Here is a 14,247-nt window from a genome sequence, read left to right on the forward strand (position 1 = left end):
TTATAAAAAAACCTCTTTACTTTCTTTTCATTTAGTCTGCTTTTCTGATTGCTTCCTCCACTAATCTCTCATCTTCTCCCGACCCCGAAACCACCTTGTCCATTTGATTGGGCATTTGGGCTACCTATTCTCTGTTGCCTGAGTGAATGGGCATCTGCTGCTCCAGGTGTATCAGATTTCCGTGTTCTCAAACTGGGGCAGCACTACATCGTCTGCCAGGTTGTCTGGTTTCACGATTTCCCCCAGTTTCCCCACTCCTTCGGCTACCTCCAGACGGGAATGTCCAGCCTGTTTGGACTCCGATTTGCTGCTGACTTGCACTTCACTTTTGTGATTTGGCTTGTGATCGCACTCAGTCCGGGAACTCTCCCCGTTTTTCATGACAGAAGTCGTCGAGACGCACTTGGGTTTCGGGGGCTGCATCCACACATGGCTCAAAACGGCGTCGATGTGGAGCCGCCGGGTGACGTCCGGTTGGAGCATGCGGTAGATGAGGTCTTTGCATTCCATGGTCAGGTTTTTCGACTTGGGGAAATGCACCCGGTGCTCCTTTTGCAGCCTCAGCATCTTCCGAATGTTGGAGTCGTCATAAGGCATGGAGCCGCAGACCATGATGTACAGAATGACGCCTAGGCTCCACATATCGTAGATCTTGGGTTCGTAGGGGATGCCTTGCAGCACCTCTGGGGCGGCGTAAGCAGCAGAACCGCAAAAGGTCTTGCTGTGGATAATTTTGCCGTCTTCATCGCGGGTCAAGCGTTTGGAGAAGCCAAAGTCCGAAAGCTTGATGTGATAATCTTTGTCCAGAAGCAGGTTTTCACATTTCAAGTCCCGGTGGACAATGTCAGAATCGTGGCAGTATTTTATAGCGGCACATAGCTGGCGGAACATCTTCCTGGCAATGTCTTCAGGCATTGCCCCTTTGCTCTTGATGAACTCCAGCAAATCCCCCTGGACTCCCAACTCCATCACGATGTAGACTTTGCCATCTGACGTCTCAAAGATCTCATAGGTTTTTATGATGGATCGGTGGTTCACTTTGGCTAAGATGTCTATTTCCCTCGGAAGGAACCTCTCCAGAAAGTCCAGTGGAGCTTTCTTCCTGTCTATGATTTTTACTGCTACGTCAAATTTCAGCCGTTCTGAAAAGGCCGATTTCACCTTGGCGTAAGAGCCTTCTCCCAAATTTCCTCCCATGATGTAGCCTCTTTTTTTAAGGACGGCAGCGTCGTCCATCATGCTATAGGCAGACGCAAAGATAAGTTTGGTCACGTTGTTGGCGTACTCTTCCAGCCACTTACTAGGTATTCCATCGTTGGTCATTGGAGGGTTGCCTGGTTCTGGGAAGTTGGATGACATAGAATTTTGAGCATTGTTTATCGGGTGATGTCTCCATGTGATGTCACAACTAGCATTAAGCAACTAGCAGTCTGTGATATAATAGTCAATATCAACCTCAGAGACAAATGATCTTTGGTGAGGGAACATTATAGGTTCTTTAAAAACAAACAACCCATCTCTGTTCTTGTTTGGGTTGTATTTTTTAGCCTGATAGTGAAAGAAGGAAATTGTCTTGTATGGAAAGAGTTTGGACATTTGCTGATTAGCACTATTTTCTTTCCACCTTCGCAATACTATCAAGCAACCCTCAAATTAATCTGAGTAGGGGAATTTCACCCCACTCCACAGTGTTCAAACGTTGAATTAGCTTATCATAAGTTGGTTTTAAATTGCGGGTGAAAGCTAGCAGCCACAAAAGGATTCCATGAAACACACCCAGACTGGGTACAGAAAACTTGACTGGACTTTGAAGTGTCCTTTATTCATTTCCCTGTAGCAAATACAGTGGTTAAACGTGAAATTTCCAGACAATGGATGAGGTAAGATGTCCTCGCTAAGTCAGCTTCTGAACAGATTCCCACAATGCATTGGGGTTGCAGAGGAATCAGGTGACATCATTTTAAAAATTCCGCATCTTGTTAAATATGAAATGCAGAAGTCAAACGATGTGTTTTGAGGTGACAGAAACCAAGTTACACGTTAAGATGACCATCGTGTAGATTAAAATTAAGCACCAGAGTTTTTCAGATTACCAGTCGTGTAAAAAGCATGAATTAACAGCATTTAAAGATCTTTCAGGCAAGATTCCTGCAGAAAAAAATTAAAAATATCAGAAAACAGGCCCAAACAGACTCTGCATGGTCCTTCGCCTTGGGGTTTCCCGGCGTTCTTCGTCTTGAGTGAATCACGTGGCTGCATGGAGTTCCTTGTGGCACTTTCACAATATTCTCAGCTCAAGCAAGTTAAACAGCTATTTTTGTGCCAAACCCACAGATTCAGCCTCTCTGGTTGTGGTGAGAAATTCTAAACTCCCACCCCAGTCCCAAAACTGTTCCTGTAGCTGTACGCAGGATTTTGAGGCACATTTCCAGGAGTACACCTGCCATCATGCTGGCATTCTGGGTGTCCCCAACATATTTCTCCCTCCTGACCTAGTCCACTTCATCCCCTGTCCCAGATCAAAGTATTACCCCCAGTCCCTGGTGTGTGTGTGTGTGTGGGGGGGAAACCTCCTTCTGAACCCATTGGTTCAGGAACCCCCCCCCCCCTTGGAGGAGGCAGAAAGGTTGTGTCCCATTGGTGCAATGATGGTTGCTCTCGCTGGTCTTCTGACTGGAAGTGCTCCACAGTGGTGGTGGGAGTACAGACCCTTTAGCATAAGCCCCTTAGCACAGTGATAGCTCACATGCTGGGACTCCCATCATGCCAAATCATTGGCCATGCTGGCTGAGGCTGATGAGTTTTGGAGTCCAACATTACCTAGAAGGCATCACTTTGGCTGTGCTGCCTCTGCCTTAGCAGATTACTAGTCTTTATCAACAGCAGCAGTCCTGAACATCTTAAATGCAAGGTCCCCTATTTCTTCTTGATCCTCCTCACCTACAATAATCAAGCTTTTTCAGCAGGATGCTTTAGGTGTTCATTTTACATATTTATGGAATCCTTAAATTAATATAGTTATCATGATCAACTTTGTGATTCACACCATCAAAACTGACAGTGCGGGTCATATATCAGGCAGGTTTACATCCGGAGATTCCATGTGTACAAGACCTGTAAACTGAAAATATGTTCTTTGTTCCAGTTGTACACTTTGGGGTTTTGGTGGAAGTGAAGAGTGGCATTAGAAAACCCGGCAAGATCTAACTAGATAAAAACATTCACTTAAGAGGTCCCAGAAGGGTTGGGGAAGGGGTAGATGAGTGAACAACGGCTCTTATTTTCATCTGAGGAATGCTGGAGACTATGGCCTCGCCAACGATGACGAAAGCAGTTGGGTGAGCAAGCACCCTAACCCAACAATTCGGCTTTGTGAATTTGCTGGTGCCGAGACTCAGATAGGCGACGAAAGGGCCGTCTCCTTCCAGAAGCACCTTCTCGCTTGTCAATATCATGGTTGGAGGCCCTTCTTTGGTTGCCCCCTGCCCCTCAACTTTGGGAATTAGGCAGGTGGAAATTGTGGGAAAGGCTGCTCTCCAATATTGCCACTGTGTCCCCAGAAGCCTAGGTAGAATCTAGACCCATATAAAAAAATGCAAAAATGTTTTTAAAAACCTTTTGAAAAATATGTTGAATTTGCCACAAGCTCGCCATCGCCATCTAGTGTCACGTTTGAATAATGTACTTAAAACACTCTTAAAACATTATATTTGCAGCTGTATAGCTAAGTCCCTAGTCTGATAGGTTCCAGGCAGGGATCACTATCAGTTTTAAGTCCACATTGGCACATTTGGATTTTTGAGGGAGAGCTCTGGATACTGCTGTTAAGTTGTGGGTGAGCATATCAGACGACACAGTGATTCTTCAGACAGCTCTTGTTTATTCATAGGCCAGAACAGAACTGGGCTGAAGGGTTCAGCCAACTTGCTTATATAGAGCTCAACTACAAAGCAACAGTAACAACCTTTTGTAACTATCCAATCACTGAACATCACTTTGAATTCCTTATTGGCGTATGTGGACCTGAGTGCAAACTATCTACAGTATCCCCCTGCTGGCCCAGGGTGAGAACTTCAGTACTTCAGTACATAACAACTGCTCTCTCCTCTCCTCTCTGCTGGATCAGCTCCCTCCTGCAGAGAAAGAGAGAGCATGTGTACATGCACATGTACACACAAGTTTGACTTTTCTGAGTGAATTGGGTTAAAGCCAGGTCTGGTGATATTAACCTGAGCCTTAAAAAGCACATAGAGCTGAGGCAGGAAATGGGGAAGAGGGGTACAGTGGTGCCTCGCAAGACGAAAAGAATCCGTTCTGTGATTCTCTTCGTCTAGCGGTTTTTTCGTCTTGCGAAGCAATCCCATTGACGGATTAGTGCTATTAGCGGCTTTTAGCGGCTTATCTGCTGATTGGATCAGCTGATAAGCGGCTTAGCGGCTTAGAAAAAGGGGGGAGGAAAAAAAACCAGCAGGAACTCGCAAGACATTGTCGTCTTGCGAAGCAAGCCCATAGGAAATTCGTTTTGTGAAGCACCTCCAAAACGGAAAACACTTTCGTCTAGTGAGTTTTCCGTCTTGCGAGGCATTTGTCTTGCGGGGCACCACTGTACTCTTCCAACTTCCTCCTTCGGCTCTGTGTACTTTCCCAAGGGAGAGAAAAGTAGCCACACTCACCAGTTCTTGACCAAGGGAATCATGAATGGAGGGAGGCTTGGTGAGTGCCCACAGCCAATATGTTGGCAACTTTTGCACCCAGCTGCGCCGTGGTCTAAACCACTGAGCCTAAGGCTTGCTGATCAGAAGGTCGGCGATTCGAATCCCTGCGACGGGGTGAGCTCCCGTTGTTCAGTCCCAGCTCCTGCCAACCTAGCAGTTTGAAAGCACGCAGTGCAAGTAGGTAAATAGGTACCGCTCTGGCGGGAAGGTAAACGGCATTTCCATGCGCTGCTCTGGTTTCGCCAGAAGCGGCTTAGTCCTGCTGGCCATATGACAAGAAAAATTGTCTGCGGACAAACGCCGGATCCCTCGTCCAGTAAAGCGAGATGAGTGCCGCAACCCCAGAGTCGTTCTCAACTGGACTTAAATGTCAGGGGTACTTTACCTTTACCTTAAGAGCTTTCTACTTGCCCTAGCTTTTAACTAACCAGCAGGTGATAACACTGAAGGTGGGATATGGTTTTTTCTTTGTAAAAAAATGAAATAAGTATGTTAGCTGAGAAAGCCGCTTTGAAGAGGCAAGCTCCCTTGTCTGCTCCCTACGCCCATCCTAGACAGAGTGCAGTGTTGTTCCTAGCATGCAGATACCGAAATCCAGCATCGCCTGAGCTCTGCGAGTGCAGCTTTCTCCCGATTGCAGAGTGTTTGGGTTTCCGGCTTGCATCACAAGTCAATGGCAGTCACTCCTTAGGGCTTTAAAGTGTTGGTGCTCACATTTAAAGCCCTAAACGGCCTCGGTCCAGTATACCTGAAGGAACATCTCCACCTCCATCGTTCTGCCCAAACACTGCGGTCCAGCGCCGAGGTCCTTCTGGCGGTTCCTTCACTACGAGAAGCCAAGTTACAGGGAACCAGGCAGAGGGCCTTCTCGGTAGTGGCGCCTGCCCTGTGGAACACCCTCCCACCAGATGTCAAAGAGAAAAACAACTACCAAATTTTTAGAATTCATCTGAAGGCAGCCCTGTTTAGGGAAGCTTTTAATGTTTAATAGGTTATTGTATTTTAGTGTTCTGTTGGAAGCCGCCCAAAGTGGCTGGAGAAACCCAGCCAGATGGGCGGGGAAATAAAGAAATTATTATTATTATTATTATTATTATTATTATTATTATTATTATTATTATTATTACAGCTCTCTGGCATTGCTCCAGAGTGAGGTCTGGGTAGCTCACTGCATCCCACTGTGCCACTCAAGCCCGTGTCTGCCAACTTGAAAGGCAGAGTGGGTGTGACCTGGGAGTGTGTTCCTGCCATGGACAAGCCTCCATCTCCGGCCTGATTTGTGCTTGGTTTCTCCTTAATCTAGAATATTGGCATTAATCAAGAGGCGCTCCAGCAGCGAGGGATTTCTCGCGGTTCCCTCACTGCGAGAAGCGAGGTAACAGGGAACCAGGCAGAGGGTCTTCTTGGTAGTGTCACCCACCCTGTGGAACGCCCTCCTATCAGATGTCAAAGAGATAAACAACAACCTGACATTTAGAAGACATCTTAAAGCAGCCCTGTTCAGGGAAGTTTTTAATGTGTGACTTTTTAATCTTTGCTGGAAGCCGCCCAGAGTGGCTGGGGAAACCAGCCAAATGGGCGGGGTACAAATAAATAATTATGATTATTATATATATATTAGATATATTATTATTAGCAATCAATCAGCTAATGAAAGAACTGAGCTTGGTTCTTTGAAGGTATCTGAATGTTTTATTTTTAAGCTTGCTAATCCTTACACAGCTAGGATAGGAAAGGAAAGGGGAGGACAAGGTGCGTTGCGCTTTCAAAGGGTTTTCAAATGGTTTTATTTCTTGTCCTCCCCTGAATAATGAGAGACATGTGTAGCCATTTTTATGTTATTCTGTCTGTTACCACAGAAAAGAGGGGGGAGGCTTTTGATTTATGCTCAACAAGGACTTTAACAAGGTTTTATTATGCCCTCTCCCCTCGACTGAGGTTGAATGGATTTTATTTAAAATTATTTTTGGATCAGACCAGGAGTGTGATGGAGCGATGCAGAGCGAGAAGAATGAACGGCTGCTGAATAGATCTGGCAAGAGACCAAACTTGATAAAATATTTTGTTTTTAACTGTGTGCTGAGGAAGAACTCCAGAGTGGAGTTTTAATGGCAGAGACTGGACATGTACTCTGTGAGTTATTTACGGCCGCAGCCTGTACACTAGTTGGTGAACAGTGGAAGGGATGGAATGGGACCTTGTAACATCTAGGAAAACACTGCAAAGAAGTGAACAATGGAAGATAGTAATTAATTCTCCCAGCACACCAGGTCTGAAACAACAATGTTTATGAAGGATTACACACGTGTAGTGGATTTTATACTTATAAGATGTAACAGACGTGCTGTTTGTAAGGAGGAAAATGTGGTCAGCTGCAAGAATGATGTAACAAAGACTGACGGATGACAACTAAACATTAAATAAGAAATGATACAGCTATGGGAGGAAACGATTGACATATGTTTGCAACAGGTGCGGGAAACCTGATTTTAAGAAATTGTATTAAATTAAAGTAATTTGGTTGGATTTGTAATAGTTTGGAAAATTAATAAAAATAATTGAGTCTATGAGGACTGGGACATTCGCAGGGAAAGCAAAATGCTTGTTTACAAAGCTATTGTACTACCAGCCTTACTGTATGCTTGTGAAACATGGACCACTTATAATAAACACCATCTCCAACTCCTCGAAAGATACCATCAACGGTGTCTCCGGAAAAAAATCACTTGGGAAGACAGGCAAACTAATGCCAGTGTACTGGAAGAAGCAAAGATCACCAGTGTCGAAGCAATGATTCTTCAACATCAACTTCGTTGGTCTGGTCATGTTGTGCGGATGCCTGAGTATCATCTTCCAAAGCAACTACTCTATTCTGAACTTAGAAGTGGAAAGCGTAATGCTGGTGGTCAACAGAAGTATTTTGGGCACTGTAGTTTTAACAGGAGGTTCTAGGCCAACCGCTTCCTGACTCATGAAGGGGAGTGCATCAAAATCCCCTGCTAAACTAGAGGGGGGAACCCCATTATTTTAGCAGGGTGTGGCGCTGTGGGTTAAACCACAGAGCCTAGGACTTGCCGATCAGAAGGTCGGCGGTTCAAATCCCCACGACGGGGTGAGCTCTCGTTGCTCGGTCCCTGCTCCTGCCAACCTAGCAGTTCGAAAGCATGTCAAAGTGCAAGTAGATAAATAGGTACTGCTCCGGCGGGAAGGTAAACAGCATTTCCATGTGCTGCTCTGGTTCACCAGAAGCGGCTTAGTCATGCTGGCCACATGGCCCGGAAGCTGTACGCCGGCTCTCTCCACCAATAAAGTGAGATGATCACCGCAACCCCAGAATCGGCCACGACTGGATCTAATGGTCGGGGTCCCTTTACCTTACCTACTATGCTGAATCAGGAATGGGGGTTAATATCTAAGCAGGATTTAACCCCTGCTCATCGACTGACAAGCGGGGGTTAAACCCTGCTCTGTTTGGCTGTGTTGTGTGCCCCTGGTCCCTCCAGATAGCAGGCATGTGCAACAGGATTTTATCTTGCCTTCCTGCCCATCAGATGATGTCACACGAGCCACATCCACTGAGGAGCAGGTGGGCATGGTTTGGGGAAAACTGGCCGGAAGGCAGTCAAAATCACCCCTGATTTAGCTGAAATTCCTGCACATGCTAAGTAAGGAATCCATTTAAAAACAAAACACAGGGAGAGAGTTTAAGATTATAGTTTTACTGGATCTGGATTTTCTATAACCTTAATTTCACTGGGACTGATTTCTTACGTGGAACTTCAGCACAGATACCTTATGTGTACCTTCCGTGGCAGAAGTTGCCATCACAGACGCAGACAGTTCAAAGGGTTTGCAGCTGGTCATCATTGCAGAAAAAACTGACTGGTGCTACAGCAGGCGGGTCTCTTTGAAGCTATGTTTTAGATCTCACGAGTAGCAGGTACCAACCTGGAAGGTGTATCAGGCCAAGACTCATCAGGACATGGCAAAAGTCACATCTACGCCACCCATTTTGAAAACACTCTTAGGCCACTTTTACTGTCATGGCTCCTCTCCACCCCAAAGGATCCTGGGAACTGTTGTTGGTTAAGGGTGCTGACCTCACGGAGCTAACCCCCCAGCATCCTTAGCAAATGACAGATCCCAGGACCCTCCATGATTGTTGAAGTGGTATAAGAGCGCTTTAAGCTGCATGGTGTGGTTGTTTACAGAGGATTAAAAAAGGGTGAGAAAAATCTATTCCCTCTCCATCCAACATTGTGCATCTTGCAAATGTCGAGAGGTGCAGATGTTGTTGGCTCCTGTGGCCAACAACAATCTGAAAGGACTTGATGTTGACCAAAAGAAAAGAAAAGAAAATGCCTCCCAAATTGTTTTTATCTCTTTCCAAAAAAAGTTTTCAGGACGTAGTCTTTAAAGAGGTCTCTGGAACTGGCGGTGCTACAGAAACCCACTGTCCTATTCACCTCTGCTTGTCGCTGGGCTGCTGGATTTTTCAAAGACAAGTCCTTTGCATCTTGTCAGAGAGGGTATCCAAGTCTGCATGCCTTTCTTCCTGGAGAACTTGCTCGTCCGAAGGCTCCGCCCCCGACGAGTCTTTCTTAAACATGGCCCTTATCTGATTATGGTGGTGGGAACATTCCCCCGACTTCATGAGCGTGGTGTCCGAAGCGGATTTCTGGTCCTGCATCCAAACATGCATTAAAACCTCATCGATGCAGATTCGGCGGGAGACGTCGGGTTGGAGCATGCGGTAAATGAGATCTTTGCATTCGGTTGACAGCACTTTGGACCGGGGGAAATGTACCCGGTGCTCCTTCTGTAGCTTGAGCATTTTCTTAATGTTCGAGTCATCATAAGGCATCGAGCCACACACCATGATGAACAGCACCACCCCCAAGCTCCATATGTCGTAAACCTTCGGCTGGTAAGGGATGCCTTGCAGCACTTCCGGGGCCGCGTAGGCCGCCGAACCGCAGAAAGTCTTGCTGAGGACCACCCTGCCATCTTCATCGCGGGCGACTCTCTTGGAAAAGCCAAAGTCTGTCAGTTTGATGTTGTATTCTTTGTCCAGAAGAAGGTTCTCGCATTTCAAGTCTCGGTGGACAATGTCCAGCTCGTGGCAGTACTTGATGGCGCTGGCGAGCTGGTAGAACATCCTGCGGGCTACGTCTTCAGGAATGGCTCCTCTCTTCTTGATGAACTCCAGCAAGTCTCCTTGCATGCCCAGTTCCGTCACGATGTAGACTTTGCCGTCGGAGGTCTCAAAGATCTCATAGGTCTTGATGATGCTGGGGTGCTTCACCCTGGCCAGCATCTCTATCTCTCTGGGGAGGAACCTCTCCAAGAAGTCCCGAGGAGCCTGCCTCTTGTCGATGATCTTGACGGCCACGTTGCACTTCAGCCGATCCGAGTAGGCCGATTTCACCTTGGCGTAAGACCCTTCTCCGAGTTTGATCCCCATGATGTAGCCTCTCTTTTTAAGAACTTCAGCATCATCCATAGTCCTGGAGGCAGACCCTAAGCAATATGTTCAAGTTGGCTGAGCATCCCGTATCCTGCCCCCCTCCGATTCACGCACATTCCAGGATGGTCATCTGAAATGGCCTGGGGCTCCCCTTCCTGGGATGTTGCAGGAGAACCCTCAACATTCTTTTGTGATGTCACAATGGCTTGTGTCAGAGCTGAGTCATTCGGGACGCCAAGGGTTCAGGTAACATTCCCGCATGTCATCTGAAAGTACGGGCTTGTGTCTATTTATTTATTTCCTTATTTGATGTCTTCATATCCCACCTTTCTCCCAGACTGAAATTCATGGCAACTTGCAAGTTTAAAAACATCAATATATAAAATCCAAAGCCATAAAAATAAACTCATCCACCCCAAATAGCATACATTTAGAACCAGCAATTAAAATGTCATTTGTCCAGACAGGGAATTCCACAATATGGGGCAGCAACAGAAAAGACTCTTGTCTCTTGTCACGAGCAGCTGTGCTTCTGAGGTGCTTACCTGAGGATCTCAACACCCAGGCAGGTTTATGTAGGGAGATATGATATTTCAGGTAGCCTGGGAGCCTTTAAAAGGGTTGGCCTTTTTGCAAAAAGACCAACCTATGTATTGCAGACAGGAGGGAGATCAAAGCTCCATGCTACATTTTCCCTACAAAACTATAGGTCTGGATATGTCAAGTAAACTTAGGGCACATTCTTCTTCCAAAGGGAATGCTGGGAATTGTAACCCTGGGAGGGGAATGGTATGTGTGTGTCTTCTAACAACTCTCAGCACCCTGAACAAAAGGCAGGGCCCAGAATTGTTTGCAGGAAACTGTGGGTGTTTAAAGTGGTATGGTACCACTTTAAATGTATAGTGCAGATGGGGCCCGGGACTAACACTGGAAGGACACTGACAAACTGGAACGTGTCCAGAGGAGGGCAACCAAAATGGTCAAAGGCCTGGAAACGATGCCTTATGAGGAACGGCTAAGGGAGCTGGGCATGTTTAGCCTGGAGAAGAGGAGGTTAAGGGGTGATATGATAGCCATGTTCAAATATATAAAAGGATGTCATATAGAGGAGGGAGAAAGGTTGTTTTCTGCTGCTCCAGAGAAGCAGACACGGAGCAATGGATCCAAACTACAAGAAAGAAGATTCCACCTAAACATTAGGAAGAACTTCCTGACAGTAAGAGCTGTTCGACAGTGGAATTTGCTGCCAAGGAGTGTGGTGGAGTCTCCTTCTTTGGAGGTCTTTAAGCAGAGGCTTGACAACCATATGTCAGGAGTGCTCTGATGGTGTTTCCTGCTTGGCAGGGCGTTGGACTCGATGGCCCTTGTGGTCTCTTCCAACTCTATGATTCTATGATTCTACTAAATATTTGGAAGAGTGGTTGGTCTGTCTGTCCACCTGTTTGTTGGTTGTCTATCTGCCTCTTGAGAAATCATCACTAAACTTGACACAAGGAGTCCTGAGGTGGTGGCGGCAGTTAGCAGTGGCATTTGGACGCCGGGTGCCAACTTGAATCAAGATGGTGGACCAAAATATGACTGTAAAGCAACTTGGCCCTTTCTGGCACAGATTTGGCTGCCTCTGGGGATATCATTACCAAACCTGGCATGCGGGTTCCCAAAGGGCAGGGGGAACGTGGTTTGCCTACACTTGGATTCCAGGCGCTATTTTGATTCAAGATGGCGGACCCATTATTTGGTGTGATGGGTCCACACACAGACAAATTACACTATCCATTTTTTAAAAAAAACATTTTTTTGGTTTCTACAAATTCCTGGGCACTCCCAGCTAGTTCTTAATTAAGGCAGAGCTATGGGACACGATTGGCACTGTGGGTTAAACCACAGAGCCTAGGACTTGCCGATCAGAAGGTCGGCGGTTCGAATCCCCACAACGGGGTGAGCTCCCGTTGCTCGGTCCCTGCTCCTGCCAACATAGCAGTTCAAAAGCACATCAAAGTGCAAGTAGATAAATAGGTACCGCTCCGGCGGGAAGGTAAACAGCGTTTCCATGCGCTGCTCTGGTTCGCCAGAAGCGGCTTAGTCATGCTGGCCACATGACCAGGAAGCTGTATGCCTGCTCCCTCAGCCAATAAAGCGAGATGAGCGCCGCAACCCCAGAGTCTGCCATGACTGGACCTAATGGTCAGGGGTCCCTTTACCTTTTATGGGTCACAAGGAACATGGGACTGATGTCAAGGCTGATACCCCCACATCACGCTGCTGACTAACTTCCTCCTTGTCAACCTGGCCCACTCATGATACACAAAAACTTTTGAAGAAATAGAATACAGTAAAGGACACACACTTAGAAAGAACATCCCTCCCTTCCCCTGTCTTCAGGTACCCTTGAATCAAGGAGAACACGGTCAATGGAACGTGCCTTGCCTACAGATGATGTGCTGCGTCTCTCCAATGGTGTCACTGCACCTTGGTAAAACATCAAAGCTTTGATAAACAAGGAAGTTTGGAGGCAATTCTTATTAATAAGAGCCACTATTCCATTCATCACAGAAGGCTCTTGGGAGATGATTCCTTTGAAGAAAAAAACCCACCCGCCCTGCTTGAAGAGGAGGACTGCTCTGCCTCTGATGAATGGCGCCAGATCTTTCCCGCCAAAGGTGACATTTCTTCTCCATTAAGTTTTGGGAAGATCTTTCAGAAGAACCTTGAATCAAATTGAGAGCTGTACTGAAACCCACTTTATTTTTTTTTAAGATTTTAAACATCTTTACTGAACCTTCAAAAAGGACATAATTATATGTGCACTAAACGTGGTGAGACATAAATAAAAGAGAAAGAAAAAGAGAAACAGAACCCGTGTAGAAGGGAAAATAAAGAGGGGAGGGGGGACCCCAAAACTGTATCCTTTACAAGGTTGTTAGTGTACTTCACCAGATCTTAACCTATTACAGTATTTGTAAGAATGGATTCCAAATATCACTGAATTTGTCCATGGCAAGTCTGTGTTTATATGCAAGTTGTTCATATGTTGCAAGTTTGTATAAGTCTTCAATCCAATTGTAGAAGGGAGCCGCATTTTTATTTTCCGATTCATCAGGATCAGTCTTTTTGCTGTGGTCAGGGCACAGAGAGTCCACTCGTATTGTCCTTTTGTAAGGTTCTATATGCTGGGTATATAATTCAAGAGGACATTTTGCTCTGTAAATGTAAGTTTGTTCTCTGTTTACACACACACACACGACATAATAATTAATAAGGGGACGTGGGTGGCACTGTGGGTTAAACCACAGAGCCTAGGGCTTGCCAATCAGAAGGTCGGCGGTTCGAATCCCTGCGACGGGGTGAGCTCCTGTTGCTCGGTCCCTGCTCCTGCCAACCTAGCAGTTCGAAAGCATGTCAAAGTGCAAGTAGATAAAAAGGTACCGCTCTGGTGGGAAGGTAAGCAGCGTTTACGTGCGCTGCTCTGGTTCGCCAGAAGCGGCTTAGTCATGCTGGCCACATGACCCAGAAGCTGTACGCCAGCTCCCTCGGCCAATAAAGCGAGATGAGCGCCGCAACCCCAGAGTTGGCCACAACTGGACCTAATGGTCAGGAGTCCCTTTACCTATATGCTGGGTATATAATTAAGAGGACATTTTGCTCTGTAAATGTAAGGTTCTCTGTTTACACACACACACACACGGCATAATAAAGTGAGTCCTGGGCTGTCAAAAAAAGGAAGAAGTAGCATGAGAGGAGGAGGAGTGTGGAATAGTGGTTAGAGCGTTAAGAGACACACTTCCCCTTTTCAAGCCCCCACCCAAAGCTATGCATGGGACCAAGTGACTTTGAAATGGCCAATGTCTCAGAACCCAACGGCAGAAAAGGGAGTGCGGTAAACAAACATGCTTTTTAGTTCCCAGGTGTTTCTTGACACCCTAGCAAGGTGATTTCTGCATTTCAGGGCTTCGGCTTGGTGATCCTTGGCAGACCCCTTCCATCTCTGTAATTCTACAAAGGCCATATTTATTTATTCTTCCCCTCTATCTTTGTACCTCTTCTGTTTCATTTTGCTGTTTTATG

The 14,247-nt window shown here is 46.3% G+C and overlaps 1 protein-coding gene, 1 long non-coding RNA gene and 1 pseudogene across 4 annotated transcripts; 1 reads left to right on the top strand and 2 right to left on the bottom strand.

Annotated features, from left to right (window-relative positions):
* TSSK2 (testis specific serine kinase 2) lies at positions 1-1,598 on the bottom strand. The gene has a single exon (XM_081175423.1). The coding sequence runs from the start codon at positions 1,357-1,359 to the stop codon at positions 172-174; it is 1,188 nt and encodes a 395-aa protein (XP_081031549.1). The 5' UTR covers positions 1,360-1,598; the 3' UTR covers positions 1-171.
* A 6,815-nt stretch (positions 1,599-8,413) lies between these two features.
* On the bottom strand, positions 8,414-10,351 carry LOC308575926 (testis-specific serine/threonine-protein kinase 1 pseudogene; annotated as a pseudogene). Its single transcript, XR_014013441.1, has 2 exons — positions 9,182-10,351; positions 8,414-8,663 (listed from the first exon to the last, which is right to left on the bottom strand). The product of XR_014013441.1 is annotated as a testis-specific serine/threonine-protein kinase 1 pseudogene (transcript).
* A 57-nt stretch (positions 10,352-10,408) lies between these two features.
* LOC308576055 lies at positions 10,409-13,279 on the top strand. 2 transcript variants are annotated; one of them, XR_014003031.1, is made up of 3 exons: positions 10,409-10,428; positions 12,736-12,842; positions 12,940-13,279. It is a non-coding gene; the product is annotated as an uncharacterized lncRNA (long non-coding RNA). The 2 variants fall into 2 exon arrangements; XR_014003032.1 differs by having other exon boundaries at positions 10,412-10,454; positions 12,940-13,276.
* Positions 13,280-14,247: the final 968 nt, after the last annotated feature.

This window comes from Podarcis bocagei, assembly GCF_964188305.1.
Source record: "Podarcis bocagei genome assembly, chromosome: 16".
NCBI lineage: Eukaryota > Metazoa > Chordata > Lepidosauria > Squamata > Lacertidae > Podarcis > Podarcis bocagei.